Here is a 15,258-nt window from a genome sequence, read left to right as displayed (position 1 = left end):
ATCAGGGTCTTTTCAAATGAGTCGGTTCTTCACATCAGGTGGCCAAAGTATTGGAGTTTCAGCTTCAACATCAGTCCTTCCAATGAACACCCAGGGCTGATCTCCTTTAGGATGGACTGGTTGGATCTCCTTGCAGTCCAGGGGACTCTCAAGAGTCTTCTCCAACACCACAGTTCAAAAGTATCAATTCTTCTGCGCTCAGCTTTCTTTGTAGTCCAGCTCTCACATCCATACATGACTACTGGCAAAACCATAGCTTTGACTAGACGGACCTTTGTTGGCAAAGTAATCTCTGTTTTTGAATATGCTGTCTAGGTTGGGCATAACTTTCCTTCCAAGGAGTAAGCGTCTTTTAATTTCATGGCTGCAGTTACCATCTGCAGTGATTTTTGAGCCCCCCAAAATAAAGTCTGCCACTGTTTCCACCATGTATAGATTAGTCTATGGTCTGTAGAAGGGGATTAGGTGTTAGTATGCCTGGAAGATTTGCATAGCTCAGTTTTATATTATCTGTTTGTTGATCTATATATTTATCTATTTTTGCCTTAAGGAAAATCTAAATGTCAAACTGGTGGAAAATCAAAGAGGACAATTCAAGGCACTCATAAAACATCAAAACAGGTACAGCATGTATAACTTTATTTTTTTGTTTTTAATTTCAGTTATAAATCTACTTTTTCAGGATTTGGATATTATGTTTTATCTTCATATAAAAATTTCATGGAACAACTTTTAACAAATGTGTATAGCATATTATGTGTCTAACTTGTACTAAATACATAGATTAATGTGCTTCTTATAACAACCCTTTGATGTTATAGGCATTATTATTATCTTCATGAGGAAACTAGGTAGAGAGAATTTATGTAACTTACTAGTATGTAACACAGCCAAGATTTGAACCCATTCTATCAGTTTCTACATTTTACACTCTTAACTCCTCTGTGGCACGTTCCATATTTGTGAGTTCTTCTATGATCTATTTTCTCAGTATAATGATGCCTTTCAATTGTAGGATAATCAAGATGTATTGAATCTAAAATTTTTTCAAATTATTCTACTAGATTCTTAGAACACAAGCCTACCTTATTTTTAAAAATGTTTTTGCATATTTATGCTGCTGCTGCTAAGTCGCTTCAGTCGTGTCCGACTCTGTGTGACCCCATAGACGGCAGCCCACCAGGCTCCCCCATCCCTGGGACTCTCCAGGCAAGAACACTGGAGTGGGTTGCCATTTCCTTCTCCAATGCAAGAAAGTGAAAAGTGAAAGTGAAGTCGCTCAGTCGTGTCCGACTCTTCGCGAATCCATGGACTGCAGCCTACCAGGCTCCTCCATCCATGGGATTTTCCAGGCAAGAGTACTGAAGTGGGGTGCCATCGCCTTCTCCATTGCATATTTATAGTTAGCTTTGTAATCTATGGGTATTTTATCTGACCTTTTCATACAATTTTAGTTTGATGTTATCAAATATATCAATATGTATTATGTAAACCAAAAACTATGCATAAGGAAAACATGGACTTATAATCAAGGTGACATTATGAGTCCATAAAATATTCTCCACTTATCACACACAAGAGGCATAAATGATAAAATATATTTTTTTAGTGTGTAATATTCAGCAGCTAATTTCCACAAGGTTTTTTTCTTTTTTTTTTGATTTATTTTTAAATTTGCTCTACCATATTAAGTTGGTTTCTGCCATACAGTATTTTTTTTTAATTAAGGAGACAAAGGATTTTCAAAAATAAAATAAAAATCCCAGTGGATTAGGAGTAAAACAAACAAAAATATTCACAGGTAAATGGAGTTGGGGACACACACTAGACAAGTCCTATGGGATAAGGAAGGCTGAAACACCCTGACTGTAGTGGGAAAACAGATCCAGACTCACGGTATAAAACTTTAGGTTTGTGCAGTGTTCTGCACTAGGAGACAAAAAATGCTACAATCTGCCTGGGGTTGTGGCCTGTGATAATTGACATCTGAAGCAATAAAAGAGAGTGGCCCTCTGGCTCATGACTAAGTCAGCTATATTCTTGAAGGCTGAGAGCTTTAAGTCCCCAATAAAAGACCTCTGAAAGTGGGACCATGGTGGGCCAGATGATGGTAACCGTAAAACCAGTACACATGTAGTGAGCGTGAGCGAAGTGAAAAACTAAAGTAAAAGAAACAACACAAAATAAGGTTGCAAAATAAAATATCAGAGCACATGAGAAAAATATAAGATGTAAACAACACATTCCACAAATGAGAGATGAGGTAATGAAAAAAGGTCACTTTTCAGCAGTCTATTTGTTTATTATTTTTGGCTGTGCTGGGTCTTCATTGCCGTGTGGGCTTTTCTCTGGTTGTGGCCAGTGGGGCTACTCTCTAGTTGTGGTGTGTGGGCTTCTCACTGCAGTGGCTTCTCTCGTTACAGAGCACAGGCTCTAGAGCACATGGGCTTCAGTAGTTTTGGGCTCTGGAGCATAAGCTAAATATATAAGCCTGTGTGGCACACGGGCTTAGTTCTCAGAGGCACGTGGATCTTCCCCGAACAGGGATTGAACCCATGTCTCCTGCTTTGCCAGGTGGATTCTTTACTACTGAGCCATCAGGGAAGGCCCATAAGGTCGTTTTTTGAAAGAAGATTTTCAAATAAATGAGTTTAAATTCCTCAAAGGAAAGATGAAATAAAAAAAGGAAAATTCTGAAATAAAAGATGGATGTTAATTTTGAACATTTATAGATAAAAGTGAACATGTTAGAAATGAAAATGTTAGTGAAATTTTTAAAACCTACAATTAGTAAGGATAAATTATATTGAAAAAAGAGATTAAAGAGAGAATTTACAAATTGAAAGATATTACTTAAGAGGATTTAGAACATATCTCAGAGAACTGAAGGGATGGAAAATAGGAAGGAGGAATTGATTGAGAAATTCTAAGATATGCCTTCTAGGACTTTTGAAATAGAGGATGAATAGTGGGCATGCAATATTTGGAGAAAATACTGTTGACATTTTCCTTACTTTGAGTTCTCAAGAGGGTAACTGTAGAGCTGAGCAGGCTAAATAAAAATAGATTTATACTTAGATACATTGTAGAGAAGGGCTGTGGTAAAGAAACTGCCTGCCAGTCCAGGATCCCCTGGAGGAGGAAATGGCAACCCACTCATGGACAGAAAGAGTTGCACAGAGTCAAACATGACTAAGCAACTTAGCATGCATGCACATTCTAGAGAACCGGCAAAATGTTAGAGTTAAGGATAAAATTCTTAAAACCCCAGAAAGTGAACAAAACCACAGAGGAATAACAATAACCCTTGTTATGAACAAAAGAAGAGTGGAGCAATATCTGCAGTTATAAGGTGAAATAACCTTTAATCGAGAATTCTGTGCCCATTCAAATGATAATTCACGTGCAAGAGTGAAATAAAGCCATTTTTAGATGTACAAATGCTAAGGGTTTGCTACCTACAGACCGTTAATGAAAGGACTATTAAAGATATACTTCAGCAAAGAAGAAAAGGTAACCTGGAGGAGGGAGCTAGATAAAAAGGTAGCTGTAAAATATGTCAGTAAATCTCATTAACTATTGATGTTTTTAAAAAACACACAGTTAAATTTAGAAAGGTGGAGATACAATCTTAAACAATATTAAGACATAGAAGATAGATTGTAGGAGTTTGGAGGGAAGTTAGTGTGATAAAATCCTTGTCTTCTTTAAGAAGGAGTCTTTGTTTGCGGCTGGCTACTAAAGGAAGAAAACAAGTGGGCACGATTTCCAAATAAACAGAGGAAAAGAGAAAGTGAATAAACCAAAGCTTACCCACTCCAGTATTCTTGGGCTTCCCTGGTGGCTCAGATGGTAAAGAATCTTTTTGCAGTTCAGGACACCTGGGTTCGATCCCTGGATGGGGAAGATCCCCTGCAGAAGGGAGTGGCTGCCGACTCCAGTATTCTTGCCTGGAGAATTCCATGGACTGTATAGTCATGGGAGTTGCAAAGAGTCAGACACGACTGAGTGACTTTCACTTTCAACTAAATAGAAGACAAGAAAAAAAGAGGAAAAATCATAGTAAGTGAAAAACACGAAAGATAGTGGTAGATATTAAATATAAATATTTTAGCAAGCATAATACATGTTAACTGATTAAATTCAGTTCCTAAAAGTCAACATGGTTGAATTAAACCTCTCATTTTGAATTGAACTATATATTGCTTAATTTAAGATTGCTGGGAGAACTATCAATAACCTCAGATAGGCAGATGACACTACCCTTATGACCGAAAGCAAAGCGGAACTGAAGAGTCTCTTGATGAAGGTGAAAGAGGAGAGTGAAAAAGCTGGCTTCTAACTCAACATTCAAAATACTAATAAGATCATGGCATCTAGTCCCATCACTTCATGGCAACTAGATGGGGAAGCAGTGGAGAAACAGTGACAGACTTTTATTTTCTTGGGCTCCGCAGATTACTGTGATGATTGCAGCCAGGAAATTAAAAGATGCTTGCTCCTTGGAAGAAAAGCTATGACAAACCTAGACAGCATGTTAAAAAGCAGAGACATTACTTTGCCGACAAAGGTCTGTATAGTTAAAGCTTTGGTTTTTCCAGTAGTTGTGTATGGATGTGAGTTGGACCCTAAAGAAGGCTGAGCACCAAAGAATTGATGCTTTTGAATTGTGATGTTGGAGAAGACTCTTGAGAGTCCCTTGGACAGCAAGGAGATCAAAGCAGTCAATCCTAAAGGAAGTCGACCCTGAGTATTCATTGGAAGGACTGATGCTGAAACTGAAGCCCAATACTTTGGCCACCTGATGTGAAGAGGAGAGTCATTAGAAAAGACCCTGATGCTGGAAAGATTGAAGGCAGGAGGAGAAGGAGATGACAGAGGACAGAGGATGAGAAGACATTAACAACTCAATGGACATAAGTTTGAGCAAGCTTCAGGAGATGGTGAAGGAAAGGGAAGCCTGGCATGTTGCAGTCCATGGGATCGCAGAGAGTCAGACGTGACTGAGTGACCGAGCAACAGCAAATATACTGCTTATAAGAGACACATTTAAAATGTCAAGGAAAGGTTTGAAACGAAGAAAGAGAAAAAAATCCAGGCAAAATACTTTATGTTTTAGATGTACTCTAAAGCTAGAATAGTAGTATTCATATCAAACCAGGTGAAATTGAACATGAAAAGCATTGATAACAGAAAGAAGGAAATTATATAATGGTAAAATGAATAATCATGCAAGGAGTATAAAAGTACAAATCTTTTAGGTACCTAACAGCATAGACTTGAAATATTTAAAGCTCAGTTTAATAGAATTACAAGGGGGAAAGTTGTATTCATGATCATAGTGGTTAATATTAATATCCTTTACTCAGAAACTGATAGATCAAGCAGAAAAAAATGGCAAGAATATAGAATTAAGATACAATTATGCTTGAGCTCATATAAATACATACATGTATGTGTATATGTGTATATTCATTGGCACTCAAATAGTGTACACAAAGCATATGCAAAAATTGATCACTTCCTAGGTTATAAAGAAGTCTCAGTAAGTAGAAGTCAGACAACAGTATAGAATCCAGACACAACCTGTTCTCTGACGGTAATGCAATTAAATTACAAATAAAATATAAGATTATTTTCACATAATATAAAAAATAAATTATTGATGGGCTAAAGAACAAATGAGAAAAGAAAAAATTTAAATTATCTGGAAGGATATATTTATGACATTGAATTACAAGAAGCTTTCTTAGATAAGACAAAAGCATAATTGATGAATATATGAAAATTTATATACTAAAAAACTTAAGATGAGCCTGACTGGGAGAAGATACCATATATTAAGACTTTATAAAAGTTAAAATTCATCAGTAAAAGGACAAATAACCCAATAAAAAATGCGGGAAACTTGAATAGCCTGTAAACTTATGAAAAGATGCTCGGTTTCAGTAGTTATCAGGGAAATATCTCTGCATTACTCATGAAATTCTACCACTTTGCCCTCTAGAAGTGAGTTTATCATCAGCAAAATTTTCTTTGTTCCTCTTTTCTCTGAACATCCCCTTTACCTTCTTGTTCTAGCTAAACGCTGACTCACCTGTGGGGATACTGCCTCTTCCAGTTGTTTTAAGTAGTAATTGTCTCCCTCCCACCTCACCCCCAGAGCACTCCTGCCTCTGATCCAGGAGGTGGATTATGTTTCATGCTTCTTCCTCACTGGTATTTCAGGCAGTCTTTCTCCCATCTCCTAAACTCCACACATTTGAAGCACACGCCATCAGGCTATACCACCTGCTTCCCCTTCCTGTTGCAGCACATTTAAATAGAATTCCAGGTCACTTCTCCTTATTCCTTGAAGGTATAATTTTCAGGCTCAGTGTGTGCGCTCTACCATTTGCTGTCCTCTAAATTTCTCACATTTCTTTCCTCCAGTGGTTTTGTCTTCTGCTCATCCCTATGGTCTTGCCTTGTTCTCCCTGGCAGTGACTCTCCTTCTAGGATCTCAGTCTCAGCTATCCCTCTTCTACCTGTCATCTTTCTTTCTTCCTTTTTCTCTCTGATCGTGTGACTCTAATAATTCTTTGTGGTCTATAGATTCCATGCAATCTATAATTTACTGATCCTACCACCCTTTCATTATCCCTTATACTCCATATAAGGAAAACAATAGAATGGGAAAGACTAAAGCTCTGTTCAAGAAAATTTGACATACCAAGGGAACATTTCATGCAAAGATGGGAACAGTAAAGGACAGAAATGGTATGGACCTAACAGAAGCAGAAGATATCAAGAAGAGGTGGCAAGAATACACAGAACTATACAAAAAAGATCTTCATGACCCAGATAACCATGATGGTGTGATCACTCACCTAGAGCCAAGTATCCTGGAATGCGAAGTCAAGTGGGCCTTAGGAAGCATCACTACAAACACACTTAGTGGAGATGATGGAATTCCAGCTGAGCTATTTCAAATACTAAAAGATGATGCTGTGAAAGTGCTCCACTCAGTGTGCCAGCAAATTTGGAAAACTCAGAAGTGGCCAAGGACTGGAAAAGATCAGTTTTCATTCCAATCCCAAAGAAAGACAATGCCAAAGAATGTTCAAACTAGTGTACAATTGCACTCATCTCACACACTAGCAAAGTAATGCTCAAAATTCTCCAAGCCAGGCTTCAACAGTACATGAACCATGAACTTCTAGATGTTCAAGCTGGATTTAGAAAAGGCAAACCAGAGATCAAATTGCCAACATCTGTTGGATCATCAAAAAAGCAAGCATTTCAGGAAAACATCTACTTTTGCTTTATTGACTATGCCAAAGCCTTTGACTGTGTGGATCACAACAAACTGTGGAAAATTCTGAAAGAGATGGGAATACCAGACCACCTGACCTGTCTCCTGAGAAATCTGTATGCAGGTCAAGAAGCAAGAGTTAGAACTGGACATGGAACAACACACTGGTTCCAAATTGGAAAAAGAGTACGTCAAAGCTGTATATTGTCACCCTGCTTATTTAACTTATATGCAGAGTACATCATGCAAAATGCCAGGGTAGATGAAGCACAAGCTGGAATCAAGATTGCCAGGAGAAATATCAGTAACCTCAGATATGCAGATGATACCACTTTTATGGCAGAAGAACTAAAGAGCTTCTTGATGAAAGTGAAAGAGGAGAGTGAAAAAGTTGTCTTAAAACTCAACATTCAGAAACTGAAGATCATGGCATCCAGTTCTATTACTTCATGCCAAATAGATGGGAAACAATGGAAATAGTGAGAGACTTCATTTTTTGGGACTCCAAAATCACTGCAGATGGTGACTGCAGCCACGAAATTAAAAGATGCTTGCTCCTTGGAAGAAAAGCTATGATAATCCTAGACAGCATATTAAAATTAGAGACATTACTTTGCATTCAAAGCTATGGTTTTTCCAGTGGTCATGTATGGATGTGAGAGTTGGACTATAAAGAAAAGTGAGTGCTGAGGAATTGATGCTTTTGAACTGTGGTGTTGGAGAAGACTCTTGAGAGTCCCTTGGACTGCAAGGAGATCCATCCAGTCCATCCTAAAGGAAATCAGTCCTGAATATTCATTGGAAGGACTGATGCTGAAGCTGAAACTTCAATACTTTGGCTACCTGATGTGAAGAACTGACTCATTGGAAAAGACCCTGATGCTGGGAAAGATTGAAGGCAGGAGGAGAAGGGGATGACAGAGGATGAGATGGTTGGATGGCATCACTGATGCAATGGAAAATAGTTTGAGTTAGCTCTGAGAGTTGCTGATGCACAGGGAAGCTTGGCGTGCTGTGGTCCATGGGGTCGCAAAAGAGTCAGACACGACTGAGGGACTGAACTGAACTGAATACTTCATATGGCCACACTTTCCTGGAAACCCAACTGATATTCTGTGGTTTGCCTGTCATAATGGTGTTCTTGCATATTCTCCCAACTGTCTGGCTACCCTATCCCTTAGTAGTTTGACAGAGCTGTCCTCATTATAGCCACCTTTATACCTATTATGCTCTGTACTCATGCATTTGAATGTAGCCGGAGAAAAGTATCAATTATGTTGAATAGGCTTTTTTGACCTTTATGACCACTCTCCCTATATGGCTAATTCTGTCCCAAAATCCTATTTCATATCCCTAGTTATTCATTTCTGTCCAGATGCCATGGGCATTAAAAGAGGATAATAAAAGAATACTATTAAGAGCCCTTTGTCACAAATAACCGGGACTAAATGAACTGATTGCTTGAAAGACAGAATCTGTGAAAACTCACTCAAGATGAAATAGACACTCCAAATAAATATAAATCTGTTAAAGAGATTAAGTCAATAATTGATAACCTTCCAAAACAGAAAGTACCAGGCCGAAACTGATTAATTGTTGAATTCTACCAAGTGTCTTAGGAAGAAATTATATAAATTCTCTATAATCCATTGTAGAGGGCAGAAGCAGGGGAATCCTTCCTAACTCATTTTATGAGGCTGACATTACTATACCACCAAAACCAAAGACACTACAAGAAAACTGCAGACCAATGACTCTCATCAACATAGATATAAAAATCCTCAACAAAATATTAGCAAGTCATATCCCACGATATTTAAAAAGAATGACACCATGAGCAAGTGGGATTTATCCCAAATGTGCAAGGTTGGTTCATCATTTGAAAATAAATAATGGAATTCATCACAGCAACAGGCTAGAAAAGAAAAATCCTGTTATTATACCAGCAGATGCAGGAAAAAAAAGTTTGACTAAATTCTCCAACTATAAAAGATGATGAAAATCTTTTTAATAGACTAGGAATAGAGGGGAACTTCCTCAACTTAATTTAAAAACAAAACAAAACCCTACAGCTAACATGATACTAATGGGAGAAACTAGAAGCTTTCCCATTAAGGTCAGTTATGAGGCATTTCTTTTTAACATTGTGATAGTAGTTCTAGTTCATGCAATAATACAAGAAAAGAGAATACAAGGTAAACAGATTGGGAAGGAAGAAATAAAACTGTCTTTGTTCATAGATGACATGATCATCTATGTAAGAAATCTGAAAGAATCAACCAAAAAACCCCTATAACTAGTAATTGATTATAGAGGATTGCAAGATACAAGATTAACATACGAAAGTCAGTTGCTTTCTTGTGCACCACCAATGAGTTAGTGGTGTTTGGAATTAAACACATAGTACCACTTCGTATCAGCACTCCTCAAACTTAAGTAGGTAGGTATCAATTTAACAGAGTATATAGAAGATTTATGTGATGAAAATGATAAAACTTTGATGAGTGAGATTAAAGCACTAAATAAATGGAGAGATGTTCCATGTTCATGAATAGGAAGACTCAATATTGTCAGGATATCATTTCATTCCATTTTGAAGAACATAGTCAATACAATCCCAGCAAATTATTTTATAGATATCAATAAACTTCTAATGTGTATATGGCAAAGCAAAAGACACAGAATAGGCAACACAGTATTGAAGGAGAAGAACAAAATTGGAAGACTGACACCAACCAACTACAAGACTTACTGTAAAGCTACAGTAATTAAGGCAGGGTGATATTGGCAGAAGAAAAGACAAATAGATATATGGAACAGAATAGAAAGCCCAGAAATGGACCCACATAACAGTCAACTGACCTTTGACGAAGGAGCAAAGCCAATACAATGGTGCAAAAATAGTCTTTTCAACAAATAGTGCTGGAACAACTGGACATCTATATGGGGAAAAAAAAAAAATCCAGACACAGACCTTCCAATCTTCACAAAAAATTAACTCAAAATGAGCCATTGACCTTAAATGTAGAAGTGTAAAACTCCTAGCTGATAACGTTGGAGAAAACCTAAAAGACCTTGGGTATGGTAATGACTTTAGGTACAGTAACAAAGGCATGGTTCCTGAAAGAAATAATTGATAAGCTGGATTTCATTAAAATTAAAAACTTCTGCAAAAGACAGTGTTAAAAAAATGAGAAGGCAAGTCACAGACTTGGGAGAATATATTTGGAAAAAGACATCCAATGAAAGATATCCAGTAACATCCGATAACATGAGGTAACTGTTATCCACAATATACAAAGAACTCTTAAAACTCAACAGTAAGAAACAACCTGATTGAAAAATGAGCTGAAGACCTTAACAACCAGCTCACCAAAGAGGATGTACAAATGGCATATGAAAAGGTATGCCACATCCTATGCTGTCAGGGAAATGCAAATTAAAGCAATGAGCTACCATCACACACCTATTAGAATGACCAAAATTGGGAACTCTGACAACTCCAATTGCGGGTGAGGATGAAGAGCCACAGAAACTCTCATTCAATGCTGGTGGGAATTCAAAGTGAGAATTCAGCCACTTGGGAATACAGGTTGGCAGTTCCTTACAAAAGTAAATATACTCTTACCTTGTGATTCTACAGTCATGCCCTTGGTATAGATGAAGATGAGTTGAAGACTTACGTCTACACCAAAACATGAACATGGGTTTATAGCTGCCTTCTTTATAATTGGCAAAACTTGGAAGCAACTAAGATGCTGTTCAGTAGATGAATGGGGAAATAAACCATGGTACATCTAGGCAATGGAATATTATTCAGCTCTAGAAAGAAATGATCTATCAGGCCATGAAAAGACGTAGAGGAAATTAGTTGTGTATTATTAAGTAAAAGAAGCCAATTTGAAAAGGTTGCATACTGTATGATTCCAACCTTAAGATGTTTTGGAAAAGACTAAATATGGAGATGGTAAAAAGATCAGTTGTTGCCAGACGTTTAGGTCCATAGGCTTTGTCAGATTATCAGGGGGAGCTGACAAGAGTTCTAAGAGAGGGAAGTGAGAAATCTGTTTTCTCCTTCCCCTTTCCCTCTCTTTTTCTTTCTTCCTTCCTTGTTTTCTCTCAAAAATGATTGATTAAATTAGTATATAGCATTTGTTATTTTGAATTTTATTTAAAACATGAAGTTCAGTTGTGTTTAGCTTTTTCCAGAAATTTAGATCGCTTTGTCTTCTGTTGCATATCCTGGAAACAGGCACAGTAAGCCATATCAATGAGATCAGTTCAGTCACTCAGTCATGTCCAAATCTTTGCAGCCTCATGGACTACAGCATGCCAGTCCTCCCTGTCCTGTCCTGTCCATCACCAACTCCTGGAGCCTACGCAAACTCAAGTCCATCACACTGGTGATGCCATCCAACCATCTCATCCTCTGTCATCCCCTTATCATCCTACCTTCGATCTTTCCCAGCATCAGGGTCTTTTCAAATGAGTCGGTTCTTTGCATCAGGTGGCCAAAGTATTGGAGTTTCAGCTTCAGCATCAGTCCTTCCAAAGAATATTCAGGACTGATTTCCTTTAGGATTGACTGGTTGGATCTCCTTGCAGTCCAAGGGACTCTCTCAAGAGTCTTCTCCAACACCACAGTTCAGAAGCATCAATTCTTCAGTGCTCAGCTTCTTTAGAGTCCAGCTCTCATATCCATACATGACTACTGGGAAAACCATAGCTTTGACTAGATGGATCTTTGTTGGCAAAGTAATGTCTCTGCTTTTTAATATGCTGCCTAGGATTGTCATAGCTTTTCTTCCAAGGAGTAAGCATCTTTTAATTTCATGGCTGCAGTCACCATCTGATTTTGGAGCCCCCAAAAATAAAGTTTCTCAGTGTTTCCATTGTTTCCCCATCTGTTTGCCATGAAGTGATGGGACCAGATGCCGTGATCTTAGTTTTCTGAATGTTGAGTTTTAAGACAACTTTTTCACTGTCCTCTTTCACTTTCATCGAGAGGCTCTTTAGTTCTTCTTAGCTTTCTGCCATAAGGGCGGTGTCATCTGCTTATCTGAAATTATTGATATTTCTCCTGGCAATCTTGATTCCAGCTTGTGCTTCTTCCAGCCCAGCATTTCTCATGATGTACTCTGCATGTAAGTTAAATAAGCAGAGTGACAATACACATCTTTGACATACTCCTTTCCTGATTTGGAACTAGTCTGTTGTTTCGTGTCTGGTTCTAACTTTGCTTCTTGACCTGCATACAGATTTCTCAGGTCAGGTGGTCTGGTATTCCCATCTCTTTCAGAATTTTCCGCAGTTTGTTGTGATACACACAGACAAAGCGTTTGGTGTAGTCAATAAAGCAGAAGTAGATGTTTTTCTGGAACTCTCTTGCTTTTTTGATGATCCAGCAGATGTTGGCAATGAAATAGTTACCTAATTTTGAATCTTGGCATTGTCTCTTTTTTCTCCTGTAAAAAACAGAGCTAATAGTAGAAACTATGATGGGCTTCCCTGGTGGCTCAGTGGTAAAGAATCTGCCTGCCAAAGTAGGAGACATGGGTTCAATCCCTGGTCCGCAAAGGTCCCACATGTCTTGGGGCAACTAAGCCTGTGTGCCACAACTATTGAGCCTGTACCCAGAACCTGGGAGCCTCAACTACTGAGCTCCTATGCTGCAGCTGCTGAAGCTCTCGTGCCTAGAGCCCAGGTTCTGCAGCAAGAGAAGCCACCACAGTGAGAAGCCTGCACACCGCAACTAGAGAGTAACCTCTACTTGCCACAACTAGAGAAAAGCCCATGCAGCAATGAAGACCCAGCACAGCCAAAAAATAAGTAAATAAAAAATAGTAACTCTGGTAATAATTACTTCAAAGACTAAATGAAATATAGCTATATGGAAAGCACTTAACACAGTGCCTGGCACATAGCAAGCATGCCGTGAATGTTAAGTGCTGCTGCAATTTTTATTATCAGTGCTATTATTTTTGTCGGTGGTTGGTAGAGAACCCTATATTTTGAAACTTTATACAGACTTATCAGACAATTTGACATGTCTCTTCTATCTTTCTCCACAAGTTTGGCAGTTTTGCCAGTATTTTATTCACATTTTTCTTTGAGTATATTTCTTTTCCTCTTTATCTTTCCCCCTCTAATCATACCTAACATTATATGTGTACTTACTGTGGGCTAAGTGCTTTGTGAAATGTTCTGTGAACAGTGAAGCAGAAGTTGGAAGTCTAGGTTCTGGTCCCAGTTCTGTCATTCAGCCTTTTGACTGGGTCAACAGATTGAATCTTACTAAGCCTTAGTTTAGTCATGTACAGAATAGGGATAATAATACTTGTCCTGTCTTTATAGTAATACTTTGTTTTGAATATTAAATGATATGTTTTCAAGAGGGTGGGACAAATTCAGAGAGTAGCACTGACATAGTATACTACGGTGGTGAAATAGCTGGCTAGCAGGAGGCAGCTGCATAGCACAGGGAGCTCAGCTCGATGCTCTGTGATGACCCAGAGGGGTGGGATGGGGAGCAGGAGGGAGCCTCAACAGGAAGGGCATATGTGTATACTTACAGCTGATTCACATTGTTATAAGCAGAAACCAACACAGCACTGTAAAGCAATTGTTGTTTAGTTGCTAAGTTGCTTTACGACCCCATGGACTGTAGCCCTCCAGGCTTCACTGTTCATGAGATTTCTCAGGCAGAAGCACTGGAGCAGATTGCCATTTCCTTCTCCAGGGGATCTTCCCAACCCAGGGATCGAACCTGCATCTCCTGCTTGGTAGGCTGATTCTTTACCACTGAGTCACCAGGGAAAGCGTAAAGCAATTATCCTGCAATTTAAAAAAGCCCTTCATAAAATAAAATAAATATGCAGATATAAAGTATTGCTATTTTTGTCAAACTTAAATGTCAGATTTGCATAGTACATTGCCCTTCAGATGGAATTACCTAGATGTAATTTATTCCTTTCTAGAGTCTTTCTTAATAGAAGTCTCACATAGAGCAATCACAGAGAATAGAAACATCTTAACTTGAAAGCAGTTTTGCCTATTATGCATTTTAAGAAAGGTTGGTTAAAGTATTTGAATAACATACATATGGATACACGATAGGATAAATACATAAATGGGTGAAGATGAGTTAGAGTATTTTTGAGAATTTCATACTAAGATTAGTGTCTGAATTCACAGGAAGCTACTAGTGCTTCACTGATTATTCTAGAAAAAGTTTGTGATGGAGGTATAATTCAGGAAAATTCAAGTGAATTTTAAGTTTGTGTGGAATATAGGGAGAGAAATGAGGTGGTCGGGAATGCACAGGGCGTTGGGGTGCAGTGTAACGGGAAGTCAGTGGTGTAATTGCAGAGCTCTAACTGGAAGATGGTCTCCTGTGGCTCTGTGATCTTGGACAAACCAGCCTCTAAATCTCAGTTTCCTAAGCTGTAAAATACAGTTAATAATACATACTTTAAAATTTGTATAAGGGGATATTTGCCATCATAATTAAATCATTACTACTAGAGTTGGAAAGTACTTGGAGAGCCGTTAAGGCAAAAGTTTTGTGGGTTGTTGATGATTACTTTAAATTTTATTGCTTGAGTGTTGAGAATTTGGCCTGGATTAGGACTGTCAGATAAAATAGTTACTAATTTTTATTTGCTGGGTCTGACAGCCTTCATCTGGATGTGGGACTGTGGAAGGAGGATGAGCAGCTCCATCTCAGCCTCTTAAGTGTGTGTGTCTTTGTGTGTGTAAATGTTTTGTTTGCTTGCCTTTTGGTAACGAAGATTCTGTATAAGCCAAAGGCTGGCTAGAAAAGAGTTTTCAAGTATAGAAATCACTGTTACTTTGAAGGCCAAAGTGTAAAACAAAACTGAAGCCTATTAGCTTCTATTTTGGGTGTTCTTCACTCTGGGACTCTTATATGAAGAAGGGAAAACAAACCAGCTAATAGGAATGGC

At 38.2% G+C, this 15,258-nt stretch overlaps 1 protein-coding gene across 5 annotated transcripts in view; it reads left to right on the top strand.

Moving 5' to 3' along the window:
- Positions 1–15,258, top strand: part of SCAPER (S-phase cyclin A associated protein in the ER) — a 423,555-nt gene that overhangs the window by 50,911 nt on the left and 357,386 nt on the right. For all 5 annotated transcript variants that reach the window (XM_061394725.1, XM_061394723.1, XM_061394726.1 and 2 more), the window contains exon 4: positions 551–621. In XM_061394725.1, the coding sequence (XP_061250709.1) occupies positions 551–621 (71 nt within the window). The remainder of the gene's footprint in view (positions 1–550; positions 622–15,258) is intronic.

This window comes from Bos javanicus, chromosome 21 (genome assembly GCF_032452875.1).
Source record: "Bos javanicus breed banteng chromosome 21, ARS-OSU_banteng_1.0, whole genome shotgun sequence".
Classification (NCBI taxonomy): domain Eukaryota; kingdom Metazoa; phylum Chordata; class Mammalia; order Artiodactyla; family Bovidae; genus Bos; species Bos javanicus.
The sequence above is the reverse complement of the archived record's forward strand: the minus strand, read 5'-3'. Positions and strand labels throughout refer to the sequence as shown.